The sequence below is a fragment of the Neofelis nebulosa genome, chromosome 3, assembly GCF_028018385.1.
Source record: "Neofelis nebulosa isolate mNeoNeb1 chromosome 3, mNeoNeb1.pri, whole genome shotgun sequence".
In the NCBI taxonomy this organism is placed as follows: domain Eukaryota; kingdom Metazoa; phylum Chordata; class Mammalia; order Carnivora; family Felidae; genus Neofelis; species Neofelis nebulosa.
In genome coordinates, this window is record NC_080784.1 from 41,080,674 (window position 1) to 41,100,469 (window position 19,796).

At 41.7% G+C, this 19,796-nt stretch overlaps 1 protein-coding gene across 3 annotated transcripts in view; it reads right to left on the minus strand.

Annotated features, from left to right (window-relative positions):
- HGSNAT (heparan-alpha-glucosaminide N-acetyltransferase) overlaps positions 1–19,796 on the minus strand; it is a 54,002-nt gene that overhangs the window by 32,958 nt on the left and 1,248 nt on the right. For 2 of the 3 annotated variants that reach the window (XM_058720475.1, XM_058720477.1), the window contains exon 2: positions 926–1,044. In XM_058720475.1, coding sequence (XP_058576458.1) covers positions 926–1,044 — 119 coding nt within the window. The remainder of the gene's footprint in view (positions 1–925; positions 1,045–19,796) is intronic. The other variant, XM_058720476.1, reaches the window with a different exon arrangement.

Consider the following 19,796-nt stretch of genomic DNA (forward strand, 5'->3'; position numbering starts at 1 on the left):
AAATCCTTTATCAACAATTGAAAAAAAAAAAAAAAGGAGAGATTGACAAACCAAGAAACAGACTCTTAACCACAGAGAACAAACTGATGGTTTTCAGAGGGGAGGTAGGTGGGAGATGGGTGAAATAGGTGAAGGGATAAGAGTACACTGATCTTGGGGCGCCTGGGTGGGTCAGTCAGTTGAGTGTCCAACTTCAGCTCAGGTCACGATCTCTCGGTTCACGGGTTCGAGCCCCATGTCAGGCTTTCAACTGACAGCACAGAGCCTGCTTCAGATTCTCTGTCTCTTTCTCTGTCTGCCCTTCCCCTGCTAGTCTCTCAAAACTTCTCTCTTCTCTCTTCTCTCTCTCTCAAAAATAAATAAACATTAAAAAAGTTTTTTTTAAAAAGAATACACAGGTCTTGATAAGCACCAAGCAATGTACAGAACTGTTAAATCACTATATTGTACACTTGAAACTAATATAATACTGTACGTTAACTGTACTGGAATTAAAATAAAGAACTTAATAAAAATGAATCCTTTATCATCAGGAGGGCAGATCCCTGGAATAACTGCCATGCCTCAACCTGAGCTTCCCCATTGTCCTCACGACCTTTGCCCCTGGAGAATACCCAGGTGTCCCACTCCTTTCTTCTCTGGTCCAACAAGAGGGTTATGTGTTAGAGGAGTAAAATAAAATATGGTCTATCCCTTTTTCTCATCACTGAGAACTGAGTTTTCAAAAGATGCGTGGGGGGAAAGTTAAGAGACTGGCATTGTTCACTGCTAGGCATTCTCCCTGATTATACATCTTCCGGTATACAGTCTGTTTGTTTCCTTACCTATAGAACTGAAGTTAACAAGAAAACAACTGTGAGAGCACTGAGGATCATATCAAACAGCCCAAAGCAAACAAAACTGTGAACATGAACATAATACCTACATGATAACAGCGTTCAGAATTCCAGTAGACAGTCAGGTTTGTTCCATGTAGTTCGTTATGGATGAGCAGCAACGCTTGGTCCATCTTCAGCTCTACATGCCTTTTTTTATCTAAGTCTGCTAAGAATTAGAAAAAAAGTTTTAAAAAGCAGAAAAACAAAGCATCTGAAAGACTACATAAGAGACAAAGTGCACCTGTGTAAACTTCACACGAGTGCTTCTCAAATGCCTGCCCTCTAAGGTTCTAGGGTGTCTCATTCCTTACTCTGTGAACACATAACTGTGCTTGCACACACATGCATGCCTGAACACGTGCGCACGTGCGTGCGCTCGCTCACACACACACACACACACACACACACACACACACAAGAGTTGCCCTTTTGTACATGTGCCTCTACTATAAAACAGAATTTGGTTAACATCATTCACGTCCTGTGTGTACCTGGACTAAGTAGGACCTTACATTCATCATGCGCTAAGGTGTGGCAGGCCCTGAATTTACTAGTTTCACATATCTTCCATTTGACAATATGTCAACCTCACAATCTGGGTATTTTCTCCATTTAGCACATGAAAAAATGGAGGCTCACAAGCATTAGATAATTGTGCATGGCCAGGGTTCTGCAAAATCACTGTGTGAACCCAATCAATTTGTGTGATTCCAAAGTCCAAACTTTCTTCAATCATGTTAATCCCACCCCCCTACGAGTGCAGCTCGGGAGAAGTCAGGACACCGGGTGAGCAAGGCTCTGTGGGGATTTGCATGCCCTTTAAAGTTTGAGATGCTCTGCCTTCTATCACTTTGGTTTGGACTTCTGAATCTCCTTCTGGCTTCCAGCAGAAGACAAGATGAGCCTCAGTCTGAAGGGAGAAGTCCCACCACTCCAGAGTCCCTAAGCTTAGAGCTTACCACTTTACTAGATGCTCTTAGGACAATCTAAAGACGATGCACATTCTACATTTACACCTGCCAATATGGTAGGCAAACAAAGAGAACTATTATTGGTTAAAGTGAAAGCAAAATGTTTCATTTAGACCAACCTCCTCATTTATACTATTATATGGTACAAAAGAGAAATTAATTTGCCCTCTAGCTTCTAGGCCAAAGAGAGAGAGAGAGAGAGAGAGAGAGAGAGAGAAACTATTTAATAACACAATGAGAAAGATAATAATCTAGCCTCTTTTATTTTGTAATACGAAAGCTTATTTTAGAGCTCCCAAGGAACTCATGTGAATGGTTAATTCAGGAAATTTTTCACTGTAGCCAGCCTAAATCCCTCATTTTATTACTTTTAAAAGATATTTATTTAGAGAGAGTGTGTGCACACACAAGCAGGGGAGGGGCAGAGAGAGGGGGAGAGAGAATCCCAAGCAGGCTCCACTCTGTCAGCACAGAGCCCAACATGGGCTCAAGAACCATGAGATCATGACCTGAGGTGAAATCAACAGTCAGAGTCAGACACTTAACTAACTGAGCCACCCAGATGCCCCTAAATCCCTCATTTTAAGGTTTACCCTAATGTACCCTTATTTAGTTAGCTCTTGGTAAATACAAAACCCACAATATATCACTCTTAATAATCTATTGAAAGTTGTCCCCCCTCTACACTAAAGAAAGTTATACTCACTTTTTCTGTCCTTCCCTTCTGAAGAGTGTCTTCTAGTGGAAGCAGTGTTTGGGACCAAGGGTGTAACATGGTGGGTTAAGTGTCTGGACTCCAAGTTAGACCAACTGGAATTTGAATCACACCATTTCTCAGCTTCCTCATCAATAAATTAAGAGTCCAAAGGTTCTACACTCAATTTCCATTATTGGGTAAAGGTTCCCACACTACCAAGCAATTCTCAGACACCAGCTGGGTGTCCTACAATTCAACTCAAGTCTGACACTATGTACCTGGAGACAGTGTCAGATGCCACAGATAGGGGCTCAGTCCCACAAGACTGACTCTGCCTTCAGATGTCAGTCACCGGCACAAGGTACCACCTGTGCCTCGGACCGACCAGCTATGGATTGGAGGTTCCCAAGACCCCCTTCTCACGTTCCATTAATTTACTAGAGCAGCTCACAGAACTCAGAGAAACATTTTACTACTAGATTACTGGTGTATTATAAGAGGGTATAACTGAGGAACAGCCAGATGGCAGAGATGCACAAGGCAAGACACAGGGAAAGGGTGTGGAGCTCCCATGTCCTCTCCCAGGCTGCCACTCTCCCCAAATCTCCAAGTGTTCACCAACCCAGAAGCTCTCTGAACCCCATCCTTTGAGTTTCTATGGAGACTTCATTACCAAGGCAATTGATTAAACCATTGGTCGTTTATGACTGATTCAACCTCCAGCCCCTCTCCCTTCCCCAGATGCTGGCTGTGGGACTGAGAGTTCCAACATTCAAATCACAGGGTGGGTTCTCCAGGTCACCAGTCCCACCCTTCGGTAGAGGCCAAAGGTCACCTAATTAACATAACAAGGGACACTTTGGCAGCTCTCTCCACTGAGGAAATTGCAAGTGTTTTAGAAGCCCCTGTGCAAGATGAAAACCAAATACATACAAAAAGAAATACATTTCTTGATAAAAACCACACTTGTAACAGCATGTCCTTCACAGTACTGCTGGGAAGGCTAAAGTTAATAATATATGTAATGTGTTGCCACAGAATCTGAAACAAAGCAGGTATTCAACACATGATAATTACAATGTCCAGGCCACATCTAACCAACACAGAGCTTCATTAGGGTTACGAACATATGAATATTTTTTGGTTGTTTCTTCTTTTTTCATGTAACTTCATTTCCGATTTCTTCCCATTTCCTCTTTTTTCCTGTTGTAAGAAATGATGCTACATACATCTGAAAATTAACCTGTTCTCCTTTTGACATAATTCCTTAACTTCCAGGAGCGAAATTTTACAGCTTTTTAAATAGCTTTTGCTCTGCATTGCCAAAATCCTCTCCATTTTAGTTGTGATTTTTTTTTTCAATATATGAAGTTTATTGTCAAATTGGTTTCCATACAACACGCAGTGCTGATCCCAAAAGGTGCCCTCCTCAATACCCATCACCTACCCTCCCCTCCCTTCCACCCCGCATCAACCCTCAGTTTGTTCTCAGTTTTTAAGAGTCTCTTATGCTTTGGCTCTCTTCCACTCTAACCTCTTTTTTTTTTCCTTCCCCTCCCCCATGGGTTTCTGTTAAGTTTCTCAGCATCCACATAAGAGTGAAAACATATGGTATCTGTCTTTCTCTGTATGGCTTATTTCACTTAGCATAACACTCTCCAGTTCCATCCATGTTGCTACAAAAGGCCATATTTCATTCTTTCTCATTGCCACGTAGTATTCCATTGTGTATATAAACCACAATTTCTTTATCCATTCATCAGTTGATGGACATTTAGGCTCTTTTTTAAAATTTTTTTTTCAACGTTTTTTATTTATTTTTGGGACAGAGAGAGACAGAGCATGAACGGGGGAGGGGCAGAGAGAGAGGGAGACACAGAATCGGAAACAGGCTCCAGGCTCTGAGCCATCAGCCCAGAGCCTGACGCGGGGCTCGAACTCACGGACCGCGAGATCGTGACCTGGCTGAAGTCGGACGCTTAACCGACTGCGCCACCCAGGCGCCCCACATTTAGGTCTTTCCATAATTTGGCTATTGTTGAGAGTGCTGCTATAAACATTGGGGTACAAGTGCCCCTATGCATCAGTACTCCTGTATCCCTTGGGTAAATTCCTAGCAGTGCTATTGCTGGGTCATAGGGTAGGTCTATTTTTAATTTTCTGAGGAACCTCCACACTGCTTTCCAGAGTGGCTGCACCAATTTGCATTCCCACCAACAGTGCAAGAGGGTTCCCGTTTCTCCACATCCTCTCCAGCATCTATAGTCTCCTGATTTCTTCATTTTGGCCACTCTGACTGGCGTGAGGTGATATCTGAGTGTGGTTTTGATTTGTATTTCCCTGATGAGGAGCGACATTGAGCAACTTTTCATGTGCCTGTTGGCCATCCGGATGTCTTCTTTAGAGAAATGTCTATTCATGTTTTCTGCCCATTTCTTCACTGGGTTATTTGTTTTTCGGGTGTGGAGTTTGGTGAGCTCTTTATAGATTTTGGATACTAGCCCTTTGTCTGATATGTCATTTGCAAATATCTTTTCCCATTCCGTTGGTTGCCTTTTACTTTTGTTGGTTGTTTCCTTTGCTGTGCAGAAGCTTTTTATCTTCATAAGGTCCCAGTAGTTCATTTTTGCTTTTAATTCCCTTGCCTTTGGGGATGTGTCAAGTAAGAAATTGCTACGGCTGAGGTCAGAGAGGTCTTTTCCTGCTTTATCCTCTAGTGTTTTGATGGTTTCCTGTCTCATATTCAGGTCCTTTATCCATTTTGAGTTTATTTTTGTGAATGGTGTGAGAAAGTGGTCTAGTTTCAATCTTCTGTACGTTGCTGTCCAGTTCTCCCAGCACCATTTGTTAAAGAGACTGTCTTTTTTCCATTGGATATTCTTTCCTGCTTTGTCAAAGATTAGTTGGCCATACGTTTGTGGGACTAGTTCTGGGGTTTCTATTCTATTCCATTGGTCTATGTGTCTGTTTTTGTGCCAATACCATGCTGTATTGATAATTACAGCTTTGTAGTAGAGGCTAAAGTCTGGGATTGTGACGCCTCCTGCTTTGGTCTTCTTCTTCAAAATTACTTTGGCTATTCGGGGCCTTTTGTGGTTCCATATGAATTTTAGGATTGCTTGTTCTAGTTTCGAGAAGAATGCTGGTGCAATTTTGATTGGGATTGCATTGAATGTGTAGATAGCTTTGGGTAGTATTGACATTTTGACAATATTTATTCTTCCAATCCATGAGTATGGAAGTTTTTCCATTTCTTTATATCTTCTTCAATTTCCTTCATAAGCTTTCTATAGTTTTCAGCATACAGATCTTTTACATCTTTGGTTAGATTTATTCCTAGGTATTTTATGCTTTTTGGTGCAATTGTGAATGGGATCAGTTTCTTCATTTGTCTTTCTGTTGCTTCATTGTTAGTGTATAAGAATGCAACTGATTTCTGTACATTGATTTTCTATCCTGCGACTTTGCTAAATTCATGTATCAGTTCTAGCAGACTTTTGGTGGAGTCTATCAGATTTTCCATGTATAATATCATGTCATCTGCAAAAAGTGAAAGCTTAACTTCATCTTTGCCAATTTTGATGCCTTTGATTTCCTTTTGTTGTCTGATTGCTGATGCTAGAACTTCCAACACTATGTTTAACAACAGCGGTGAGAGTGGACATCCCTGTCGTGTTCCTGATCTCAGGGAAAAAGCTCTCAGTTTTTCCCCATTGAGGATGATGTTAGCTGTGGGCTTTTCATAAATGGCTTTTATGATGTTTAAGTATGTTCCTTCTATCCCGACTTTCTTGAGGGTGTTTATTAAGAAAGGTTGCTGAATTTTGTCAAAGGCCTTTTCTGCATCGATTGACAGGATCATATGGTTCTTATCTTTTCTTTTATTAATGTGATGTATTACATTGATTTGCGAATGTTGAACCAGCCCTGCATCCCAGGAGTGAATCCCACTTGATCATGGTGAATAATTCTTTTTATATGCTGTTGAATTCGATTTGCTAGTATCTTATTGAGAATTTTTGCATCCATATTCATCAGGGATATTGGCCTGTAGTTCTCTTTTTTGACTGGGTCTCTGTCTGGTTTAGGAATCAAAGTAATACTGGCTTCATAAAATGAGTCTGGAAGTTTTCCTTCCCTTTCTATTTTTTGGAATAGCTTGAGAAGGATAGGTATTATCTCTGCTTTAAACGTCTGGTAGAACTCCCCTGGGAAGCCATCTGGTCCTGGACTCTTATTTGTTGGGAGATTTTTGATGACTGATTCAATTTATTCGCTGGTTATGGGTCTGTTCAAGCTTTCTATTTCCTCCTGATTGATTTTTGGAAGTGTGTGGGTGTTTAGGAATTTGTCCATTTCTTCCAGGTTGTCCAGTTTGTTGGCATAAAATTTTCCATAGTATTCCCTGATAATTGCTTGTATCTCTGAGGGAGATTTTATTTTATTTGGGTCATCTCCCTTTTCTTTTTGAGAAGCCTGGCTAGAGGTTTATCAATTTTGTTTATTTTTTCAAAAAACCAACTCTTGGTTTCGTTGATCTGCTCTACAGTTTTTTTAGATTCTATATTGTTTATTTCTGCTCTGATCTTTATTATTTCTCTTCTTCTGCTGGATTTAGGCTGTCTTTGCTGTTCTGCTTCTATTTCCTTTAGGTGTGCTGTTAGATTTTGTATTTGGGATTTTTCTTGTTTCTTGAGATAGGCCTGGATTGCAATGTATTTTCCTCTCAGGACTGACTTCGCTGCATCCCAAAGCGTTTGGATTGTCGCATTTTCATTTTCATTTGTTTCCTTATATTTTTAAATCTCTTCTCTAATTGCCTGGTTGACCCATTCATTCTTTAGTAGGGTGTTCTTTAACCTCCATGCTTTTGGAGGTTTTCCAGACTTTTTCCTGTGGTTGATTTCAAGCTTCATAGCATTGTGGTCCGAAAGTATGCATGGTATGATCTCAATTCTTGCATATTTATGAAGGGCTGTTTTGTGACCCAGTATGTGATCTATCTTGGAGAATGTTCCATGTGCACTCGAGAAGAAAGTATATTCTGTTGCTTTGGGATGCAGAGTTCTAAATATATCTGTCAAGTCCATCTGATCCAATGTATCATTCACGGCCCTTGTTTCTTTATTGACCATGTGTCTAGATGATCTATCCATTTCTGTAAGTGGAGTGTTAAAATCCCCTGCAATGACCACATTCTTATCGATAAGGTTGCTTATGTTTTTGAGTAATTGTTTTATATATTTGGGGGCTCTGGTTTTCGGCGCATAGACATTTATAATTGTTAGCTCTTCCTGATGGATAGACCCTGTGATTATTATATAATGCTCTTCTTCGTCTCTTGTTACAGCCTTTAATTTAAAGTCTAGTTTGTCTGATATGAGTATGGCTACTCCAGCTTTCTTTTAATTTCCAGTGGCATGATAAATAGTTCTCCATCCCCTCACTCTCAATCTGAAGGTGTCCTCAGGTCTAAAATGAGTCTCTTGTAGACAGAAAATAGATGGGTCTTGTTTTTTTTATCCATTCTGATACCCTATGTCTTTTGGTTGGCGCATTTAGTCCATTTACATTCAGTGTTATTATAGAAAGATATGGGTTTAGAGTCATTGTGATGTCCGTATGTTTCATGCTTATAGCAATGTCTCTGGTACTTTGTCTCACAGGATCCCCCTTAGGATCTCTTGTAGGGCTGGTTTAGTGATGATGAATTCCTTCAGTTTTTGTTTGTTTGGGAAGACCTTTATCTCTCCTTCTATTCTAAATGACAGACTTGCTGGATAAAGGATTCTCAGCTGCATATTTTTTTTGTTCATCACACTGAAGATCTCCTGCCATTCCTTTCTGGCCTACCAAGTTTCAGTAGAGAGATCGGTCACGAGTCTTATAGGTCTCCCTTTATATGTTAGAGCACATTTATCTCTAGCTGCTTTCAGAATTTTCTCTTTATCCTTGTATTTTGCCACTTTCACTATGATATGTCATGCAGAAGATCAATTCAAGTTACGTCTGAAGGGAGCTCTCTGTGCCTCTTGGATTTCAATGCCTTTTTCCTTCCCCAGATCCAGGAAGTTCTCAGCTATTATTTCTTCAAGTACACCTTCAGCACCTTTCCCTCTCTCTTCCTCCTCTGGAATACCAATTATGCGTAGATTATTTCTCTTTAGTGCCTCACTTAGTTCTCTAATTTTCCCCTCACACTCCTGGATTTTTTTTATCTCTCTTTTTCTCAGCTTCTTCTTTTTCCATAATTTTATCTTCTAGTTCACCTATTCTCTCCTCTGCCTCTTCAATCCGAGCCGTGGTTGTCTCCATTTTATTTTGCAACTCGTTGATAGCATTTTTTAGCTCCTCCTGACTGTTCCTTAGTCCCTTGATCTCTGTAGCAAGAGATTCTCTGCTGTCCTTTATACTGTTTTCAAGCCCAGCGATTAATTTTATAACTATTATTCTAAATTCACTTTCTGTTATATTGTTTAAATCATTTTTGATCAGTTCGTTAGCTGTTATTTCCTGGACGTTTTTCTGAGGGGAATTCTTCCGTTTCGTCATTTTGGATAGTCCCTGGAATGGTGCGGGACTGCGGGGCACTTCCCCTGTGCTGTCTTGAATAACTTGTGTTGGTGGGCGGGGCCGCATTCAGACCTGATGTCTGCCCCCAGCCCACCGCTGGGGTCACAGTCAGACTGGTGTGTGCCTTTTCTTCCCCTCTCCTAGGGGCGGGATTCACTGTGGGGTGGCGTGGCCTGTCTGGGCTACTTGCACACTGCCAGGCTTGTGGTGCTGGGGATCCGGCGTATTAGCTGGGGTGGATCGGCAAGGTGCCCAGGGGCAGGAGGGGCAGGCTCAGCTCTCTTTTCCTTCGGAGATCCGCTTCGGGAGGGGCCCTGTGGCACCAGGAGAGAGACCCACCGGAGGGTTGGCTCCGCAGAAGCACAGCGTAGGGTGATTTCGCGGAGCAAGCAAGTTCCCTGGCAGGAACTGGTTCCCTTTGGGATTTTGGCTGGGGGATGGGCGAGGGAGATGGCGCTGGCGAGTGCCTTTGTTCCCGCCAGGAAGAGCTCTGTCGTCCGGGTCTCAACAACTCTCCCTCCCATTGTCCTCCAGCCCTCCCGATCTCCGAGCATAGCTGTTAGCTTATAACCTTGCAGATGTCAAGTCCCGCTTGCTGTCGGAACACACTCCGTCCGGACCCTCCGCTTTTGCAAGCCAGACTCGGGGGCTCTGCTTGGCCGGCGGGCCGCCCCTCCGCCCCGGCTCCCTCCCGCCGGTCCGTCGAGCGCGCACCGCCTCACCGCCCTTCCTACCCTCTTCCGTGGGCCTCTTGTCTGCACTTAGCTCCGGAGACTCCATTCTGCTAGTCTTCTGGCGGTTTTCTGGGTTATTTAGGCAGGTGTATGTGGAATCTAAGTGATCAGCAGGACGCGCAGTGAGCCCAGCGTCCTCCTACGCCACCATCTTCCCAGGATCCTCTAGTTGTGATTTATAATGACAACTGTGGTGACCGTGGGCTCCCAGGTGATACAAATAACTACACACTCAATGTATGCCAGGCCCCAACAGCCCTGTGAACAGCTTTTGAGGTCTCCATTTTCTGGATGAGGAATCTGAGGCCTGCAGAGGTCAAGCAACTTGCCCAAAGACACCCACCAGCCACCAGGACTTAAGCTTCAGTCAGTCTGACCAGCACCTGACCTCTGTTACCAGTCTCCTAAGAGTAAACATATCTGTTCCCTCGAAGCTGGGCCAGGGACTTTTAGCCTTTTAATTTTTTCCCTCACTTTTTAGCCTGATGTATAGAAAATCTAATTTTCTTATTATTTTAAAAATAGTTTTGAAATAACGATTAACAACTCTGAAATGTTTTCCAAATGTTTATGTACTTTCCTTTCACGTGAATTGTTGGAATGTTCATTTATTTAACCACTTAACCCACATTAGAAAGGAGACAGCAGGCCCAAGATGGAGTCACTCATGCTAAACCCCACCAAGACATATCTAAACTAACCTAACTGCAGCTTCAGCTTCTGCCAGAAATGAGACTTTCAACCAGGCAATCTGGAACTTCCCAGTCAGCACCAGGAGGTAATCTGCTGATAGACCACTTCTGTTGCCCTTAGGAAGGTGACCTGGCCTAAAACAATTCATTTTTATGAATAATTTCCTTTCTCCTCTCCCTCTCCACCTTTAAAAACTTTCCTTTTCTGCAGCTCAGTGAAGTTCCTTTCTACATTATTTGCTAGATGATCTTGAAATTTACTCAGTTGAATTTCTGTTATTTAACAGATTTCGTGGCAGTGGGGACTGAAGGAGACTTCGACGGCTTCGAGGAAACTGAGAAACACGAGCGTGGTACCCCACATACACTCTGAACTCACGTTCTTCCTCACCATGTCCAAGAGCCATGGGTAACTTCTCTTTTGGTTCTGTGCTCCTCTCTCTGCACCAAGCTCTCAATCTAATTGGCTCTTCAGTCTGCAATTCCAGAGTTTTTGAGTGGAAAACCCCAGCCCTTAATCCTAGCCCAAGATCTATGTGGGAACTGTGGGCAGTGGTGCACAGTTAACAGCAGTAACTGCGCACCACTGCCCACAGTTCCCCACCATGGGGAGCCCCCAGCCTGTAATCCCTATTTGTTGGGGTTTGCTGGTTCAACCCTTTCCCCAGCTCGAGGATCCTTGGGGACTGCTGCTAGTAAAACACAGGGCCTTCTGTTAGCCATTTCGCAGAAACTTCCACTCCCCAGGTTTTGGTTCTGTTTTCAGACTCAGCCACAGCTGCAGTTCTCCATTTGTTTAGAATCAGTCCGCGGTCCCCATTCTTTGAGGTCTGGTGGTTGGACACTTTCCCCAGTCCCCAGATCTTTGGTATGCTGATGTCCACTTTCAGTTCCTCAGATACTACTGCTTTCTGTTAATATGTACATGACATAAAGATTAATTGCTAATGGGAATCTTGCAGGCCAAAAGAGTCACAAAAATTGGTGAGCACAAGTCAAGCATTTAAGAGCTGTTAGAACACTTACCACTTAGCCCAAAGACACCTGTGTTAGGATGAGCTGGTCACAGAACCAGTTAGGTTGACACTACATCACCTACCAACCACAAGAAAAATTCTGCACAATGAGGTGCACCATGAAAACACCACACAACCCCAACCCCATCACTGCACATCCCTCTTAGCTACTGATCTGGCTCTAAGAAACTCCTCCATCAGTTGATGACATATCTAAAACTTCTGATATTTTTTTAAGTTTATTTATTTATTTTGAGTGAGAGAGACAGAGAGAGAGACAAAGTGCATGAGTTGGGAAGGAGCAGAGAGAGAGAGAGAGAGAGGGAGAAGGAGAATCCCAAGCAGGATCCACACTGTCAGTGCAGAGCCCGATGCAAGGCTTGAATTCACAAACGGTGAGGTCATGACCTGAGCTGAAATCAAGAGTCAGACGCTTAACCAACTGAGCCACACAGGTGTCCCCAAGCCTTTTGATATTTAAACAAAAAAAATTTTTTAATGTTTATTTATTTTTGAGAGACAGAGTGCAAGTGGGGGAAGGCGGGGGGGAGGTACACAGAATCAGAAACAGGCCCCAGGCTCTAAGGTATGAGCACAGAGCCCATTGCGGGGCTGGAACTCATGAATCACTAGATCATGACCTGAGCTGAAGTTGGGTGCTTAACTGACTGAGCCACCCAGGCACCCCTAAACCTTTTGATATTTTTAACAAACTTCCACAAAATCAAATTCTAAATGAAGTCTTTTTGACCTTGAACCCACTTTGGGTTTTCCAGATGGTCCCTGGAACATCTCAAAGGATTTGTTTTCTCTTTATAAAAGGGAAGATGTGAACTAAATAGGCTTATCTGGTATGTTAAATTACATGGGAGGTATTGTCAAACAGGTGATGTTAAGTCTTCTTAGATTATATTTGTGTGCATATGTTATTAATACAAGTGTTCCAAAACTGTATGAAATTCCTGAAGATCTAATAGGTATTGATATAATGTTAACATTGATAATTCTAGTTACTATCTTAAAATGTATTCACAAAAATAACCGAATTTCCTTGTCAATTCCATCGTAATGAACTTTCATCAGCTCTCTAACAATAGACATTTTAAAATCTTTTGTCATTTACAGAGTTACTGTTTTACTGAAATGCTTCTACAAAAGCTTCCTGCAAATGTGTTTCATTTTCAGAGAAATTCATGGAAAAGAATCTGACAAGTGCTGTAAAATACAGGTTTCTAATAACTTTCAGATCATGCAACTGAACTGGGTAAGAATTTCCAGAATTAGTGGAAAAACAGTATTCAAGCAAAAAAGAATAACATAGGACTGAATGCACCAAGGAGGATATTTTAATTTTTATGACATCTTGTTTAAAGCTACTGGTTTTCTAACATTTTGCTTTTCCAGATTTTAGGAAACCTTTTTCTTTTTTCTCTTAAAGTATCAACAATTTGATAAGATATACCTTTGTGAACAAAGATGAAACACTGACTTTTTCTCCCTACCTGATTCCTCCAGAATTGGAAAGTTCTTGAGTATTCTTTTCATGGCAATATAGTTAGTTATTTACATAGATTCAACGAGAGTCTGATCCTTATAACCAGATACCATTGGAAATACTGGCCATGTAATTAAAGCTTTGACCAGCATGTCATATTTGAAAGAGATATGCATAGACTTAGATATGACCAAGTAGCTTTAAAGAACTAAGGTTGACTTTGCAGAGCCAATAAAGCCTCTTGGAAAAGTTGCCCTAACACCTTGCTTACAAGGTTCCAGCAAAGTAGTAATAAAAAGAACTTATATGAGGGCACCTGGGTGGCTAAGTCAGTTAAGCGTTGGACTTCCGTTCAGGTAATGATCTCGCGGTTCATGAGTTCAAGCCCCACATCAGGCTGTCTGCTATAGGCCCAGAGCCCACCTCGGATCCTCTGTCCCCCTCTCACTGCCCCTCCCCCCACCTCAAAAATAAACATTAAAAAAATATTTTTAAAAAGAGCTTATATGGTCCAAAAAAAAATTTTTTTAAGAGGGGAGAGCACCTGGCTGACTCAGTTGGTAGAGCATGCAATAGATCTCAGGGTCATGAGTTCAAGCCCCACACTGGGCATAGAGCTTACTTAAATAAATATTTTTTTTAAAAAAGAAAAAATGCTATATCTAACTTTTTTTTAAAGTTTATTTATTTATATTTGAGAGAGAGAGCAGGAGAGGGGCAGAAAAGGCAGAGAGAGAAAATCCCAAGCAGGCTCTACACTGTCAGCACACAGCCAGACAGTGGGCTCAAACTCGTAAGCCTCAAAATCATGACCTGAGCCAAAACCAAGAGTCAGACGCTTACCTGACTGAGCCATGTAAGTGCCCCTATATGGTCAATTATCTTGCTGCACTTAAGAAAATAATCAGGTGGTGTGCCTGGGTGGCTCAAGTCCGTTAAGCATCTGACTTCGGCTCAGGTCATGATCTTACAGTTCGTGAGTTCAAGCCCTGTCATCAGGCTCTGTGCTAACAGCTCAGAACCTGGAGCCTGCTTCAGATTCTGTGTCTCCCTCTCTCTCTGCCCCTCCCGTGCTCATGCTTTGTCTCGCTCTCTCAAAAATAAATAAATATTTTGAAAAACTAAAAAAAGAAAAATAATCAGGCAAAGTTTAATGCAAACAAATTAGTTTTATTATAAAAAATGAGGGTTGGCACAAGAACAGACACTCAGATCAGTGGAACAGAATAGAGCACCCAGAAATGGACCCACAAACGAATGGCCAACTAATCTTTGACAAAGCAGGAAAGAATATCCAATGGAATAAAGACAGTCTCTTCAGCAAGTGGTGCTGGGAAAACTGGACAGCAACATGCAGAAAAATGAATCTAGACCACTTTCTTACACCATACACAAAAATAAACTCAAAATGGATGAAAGACCTCAATGTAAGACAGGAAGCCATCAAAATCCTCGAGGAGAAAGCAGGCAAAAACCTCTTTGACCTCGGCCGCAGCAGCTTCTTACTCAACACGTGTCTCTCTGGAGGCAAGGGAAACAAAAGCAAACATGAACTATTGGGACCTCAACAAAATAAAAGTCTTCTGCACAGTGAAAGAAACAATTAGCAAAACTAAAAGGCAACTGACAGAATGGGAGAAGATATTTGCAAATGACATATCAGATAAAGGGTTAGTATCCAGTATCTATAAAGAACTTATCAAACTCAACACCCAAAAAACAAAGAATCCAGTGAAGAAATGGGCAAAACATGAATAGACACTTCTCCAAAGAAGACATCCAGATGGCCAACCAACACATGAAAAAATGCTCAACATCACTCATCATCAGGGAAATACAAATAAAAAACCACAATGAGATACCACCATACACTTGTCAGAATGGCTAACATTAACAACTCAGGCAACAACAGATGTTGGCAAGGATGCAGAGAAAGAGGATCTCTTTTGCATTGTTGGTGGGAATGCAAGCTGGTGCAGCCACTCTGGAAAACAGTATGGAGGTTCCTCAAAAAACTAAAAATAGAAGTACCCTATGACCCAGCAATTGCACTACTAGGCATTTATCCACAGGATACAGGTGTGCTGTTTTGAAGGGACACATGCACCCCCATGTTTATAGCAGCACTGTCAACAATAGCCAAAGTATGGAAAGAGCCCAAATGTCCATCTATGGATGAATGGATAAAGATGTGGTATATATATACAATGGAGTATTACTCAGCAATCAAAAAGAATGAAATCTTGCCATTTGCAACTACGTGGATGGAACTGGAGGGTATTATGCTAAGCGAAATTAGTCAGAGAAAGACAAAGATCATATGACTTCACTCATATGAGGACTTTAAGAGACAAAACAGATGAACATAAGGGAAGGGAAACAAAAATAATATAAAAACAGGGAGGGGGACGAAACATAAGAGACTCATAAATATGGAGAACAAACTGAGGGTCACTGGAGGGGTTGTGGGAGGGGGAATGGGCTAAATGGGACAGGAGCACTAAGGAATCTACTCCTGAAATGATTGTTACTCCTGAAATGATTTAAATTTACATCCATATGCTAACTAATTTGGATGTAAATTTAAAAATATATAAAAAATAAAGCAAGTTAAAATAAAAAATAAAATAAAATAAAAATAAATAAATAAATAGGGTAATTGTGGAGAGAAGAAATTATGTTTACACCTTTGTCTACATTAGAGTTTAATTGTTAATTGTCTTTGAGGTTCTGTTATAAAGTGGACTGGATCCTGAATTCTTCTAGCTTCCTTAATAATTTGGCTCAACCCTCCAAACTAATGTTTGCAATCTTCCCCCACCCTTCTGATTTGGAATCACCAAGAAAAAAGACTGCCCTTGAGCCTCCTTGGAAGGGACTATACCAGGTCCTCCTCACCACCCAGATGGCAGCCAGACTGCAGGGGCTTAGACCTTAGATACGCATCTCACTGAGGAAGTAGGCTCCGCCTGACACGTGGTCCTTCTCAAGCACTGGAGACCTCCAAATCAAATTGAACAGGAAGAGAAGCAGCTGACAGCAAAGCAGACTGCTTCCTCCCAAGATGCCAGATCAAGACTTCACACTTTAACTAAACATGAAACCCTCCCGTCTTCCCTTTACTGTCTTTTACTCTGGCACTGGCCTGGAAAGAATGCCATCATCTGTATCTCCCAGGCCATTGCTAAGGTGGGTAACTCTAAGAATTTAGAATAACTTTATATTTTAGGCTAAGGAGGAAACCTAGTTGACTCTTTGACTTGAACAGGCACATACGAACAATCCCTGTGAATGAACCCATTAACAGCGCCACCATAGTGGGAAGTGATATGTGCCCCAACAGAGTTTGTCTTCTTCTGTTGTGGTTATCATTATGAATGACTACAAAGCTGGGCAACGACTCTTAGTTTAGCTTACTGAACTTACCACAAATGAACTACGACACCTCAATGGTCCACACCCCTGGATTTACACTGTCAAGTTAGAAAGGAATTACCAGGAGGCATTCATGACTCACACTCACTTCCTTTGGCAGGGTCATACTTCCCTGGGTAGAAGTAAGTGTAAACGAGAATATGATCAGAAGCCTCTCCTTAACGGTTAAGGTTTGTGCAGAATTTATTGCCAAGACAATAGATGCCCAATAAAGATCCTTAGCCTCTTTGGCCAAAGTTGTGCTTGATAATAGGATAGCCCTTAGTTATATTTTAGCCAAGAAAAGAGTTGTCTGTACTGTGGCCAAAACCACCTACTACACCTGAATTAATACTTTTGGGGAAGTTGAAACTCAATTACATAAGATCACTCAGCAAGCGACTTGGCTTACAAAGGTGACTCCTTCAACAGGGTCTTTCTCTGACTTATTTCATTTTGATTTCAACTGGTTTGGGTCTTGGGGACCCAAGTGGCTCTGAAATGCACTCCAGACATTGGGAATTACCCTGCTTATAATAATCTTAGTAATTTCCCTGGCACGTTATATACTCTTAAAAGCTCTCAATACATGTTTGCAGCCACTAAGCAGCAAGAAAATGATCTTCTTAATATAAGAACATCAGAAAAGAAATGAAGAGAATGACCAACTTAAAGATCGTAAACCTTGAAGATGTGGCCTATGAATATCACAGAAATTAAAACAAAAACAAAAAAACAGTCATGACCTATGGATACCACCGAAAGTAGCAACAAAACTTCATAAAAAGCTGCGAGAACTGCAGAGCTGAGCGTGGCATTAGCACCTTATGCTTTGATCACATCTCTTAGTTAAGCTGAGAGTCTGATCAAACAGTGGAAATTGTTAGAAAAGAGATAGCAAGCCCAAAATGGAGTCACTTATGCTACACCCCACCAAGACTTAATACCTGAACTACCTGCAGCTTCACTCTCTCCCAGAAAAGTGACCTTTAGGCAGGCAACTTGGAATTTCCTGGTCAGCACCCAAGGGTAATCAATCCACGGAGGGTCCCTTTGCATTACCCCTGGGAGAGCATCCTGGCCTAACATGCATTCTTTGCTAATGATTTCCTTTTTCCTCTCTCTCTCCGCCTTTATAAACCTTTCCTTTCCTGCAGCTTGAGGGAGCTCCTTTCTATTTGTTAGACAGGATACCATGAATTATTTATTTATTCATTCATTTATTTAAATTCACATTCAAATTAGTTATCACATAGTGCAACAATGATTTCAGGAGTAGATTCCTTAATGCCCCTTACCCATTTAGCCCATCCCCCCTCCCAGTCATGAATTATTAAATAAAGACAATTTGCTCTTTATATTTACTCAGGTGGGTTTTTATTATTTAACACCCCTTCCATCTTGGCACTCTTCTTGGGATTTGTATCATTTCTTTACATAGCACAGATATTAAATCCTCTGTCATACCTGTCATACATACACATCATACCATGTTTTCAAATACTTCTCTTTAGCTTCCCTGGTTCAATTTTGATAGTTCTCATTTTCAAATTTATAGTCACTATCCACTGACCTTTTCCTTTATAATTGTTTTACATATCATCATCCCTTCATAGTTGGAGTAACTGATGCTTTTATTCAGTTTCCTATGAGTCCTTAGGGGGTAGAGTAAGGTTCTTGTTTTATGCTTCAATTTTCCATATGAATTTCAGACTCTGACTGTTCTTAATTGTCATCATAAGGATGCAACACCCAAACCATCCAATATGACATCTAAATTGAACTTAAATGCTCAGTTTCAAGAAAAAGCTGCCAACTTGTGATATTGCTGACCTTAGAAATACCAGGACAACACATAAGAAGCTTTGTATACAAAAGAACAATTCTCTCCTCCTCTCCTGTCCACAATGTCTTGGTGAGGACATACACCAAATAAAGTCATCCTTCAATAGGTACCCAAGTAACTGTGCTGTTTGTATAGCAGACTTTTGTTTCTAAATATTTAATTTATGGTTCTAGCTCTCTGCTCACATGGTAGGGGGGGAGGAATTCTTTTTTTTTTTTAAGTTTATTTATTTATTTTGAGAGAGAGCAGAAGTGTGAGTGGGGGAGGGGCAGAGAGAGAGGGAGAGAGAGAATCCCAAGCAGGCTCTACACTGTTAGTGCAGAGCAGGATGCAGGGGCCAAACCCACAAACCACAAGATCATGAACGGAGCCCAAGCCGGATGCTTAACCGACTAAGCCACCCCTGCGGGGCAAATTTTTAAAGACATACTCTATTTATTTTTTTCTTTCAAAGTAAACTTGAGTCCTCAAATCATATGAAGATGGAGTTCTTAGTAGGAAGCTGTCCAACCCAAACCTGGACTCCAGGTGGCACTAAAAGCCTAGCTGTCCTCTCAACACAGCTTCATAAAGGCTCTGGAGTGGATCACCTAAGAATATTAATATGTGGGGCCCCTGGGTGGTTCAGTCAGTTGGACTGACTTTAGCTCAGGTCACAATCTAACCGTTTGTGACTTTGGACCCTACATGGAACTCTGCTTTGAGAGTGCAGAGCCTGTTTGGGATTCTCTCTGCTCCTCTCCCTTCTCAAAATCAACAAATAAACTTAAAAAAAAAAAAAAAGAATATTCATATGTTCTCCCTCACTACATAGAATTACTATTTACAAACCACCTTTTTCCTAAAATAATTATGGTTATTAACTGGTGCTAAAGCACAAAGAAAAAGCCATGCACAGGATCTTTCCCTGACAACTTATGAATGGACTGATTATGTAATCTCTAAGGGTCCCTTTCCTCCATTATCAAAGAAGGGGAGTACGAAGACTTGAGGTCAGGGATGGGGGAAGCAGTAATACAAAATGTAATCAGCTAAAATGCTTTTCCAAAATTCATTCTGTCTTTGTCCTACAAGATTCTGATTGGGGAGGAAAGGCAGTCTGAACTACACACACTGACACCAAGACCCCCCTATTCGGATACAGAAAAGGGGGTGGGATGACGGGGAAGACAGGCAGGTTACAGGCAGACCTTTCCCCAAACCCTGACCAAATAGTGTTTGCTGCAGTTGACTGCTCCCCACAATCCCTGAATCCCCTGGGGAGGGGCTGGGGACCATCATCTTCTGGGGCCCTGGGATTCTCCTTTCAGGGGGTCTAGGGGAAGCCGTGGACTTTATTTTTCACCATCCTCCCCACCCCGCCCCCAGACCGGGCAAATTAGGAAAACACTAGAGGAGCTGATGCTTCTACTCCCAGCCACACAGTAAAATCACCCCCAGCAAAATACCCCGTCCAGCCCCTCCCAGGCCAAAGACCTGG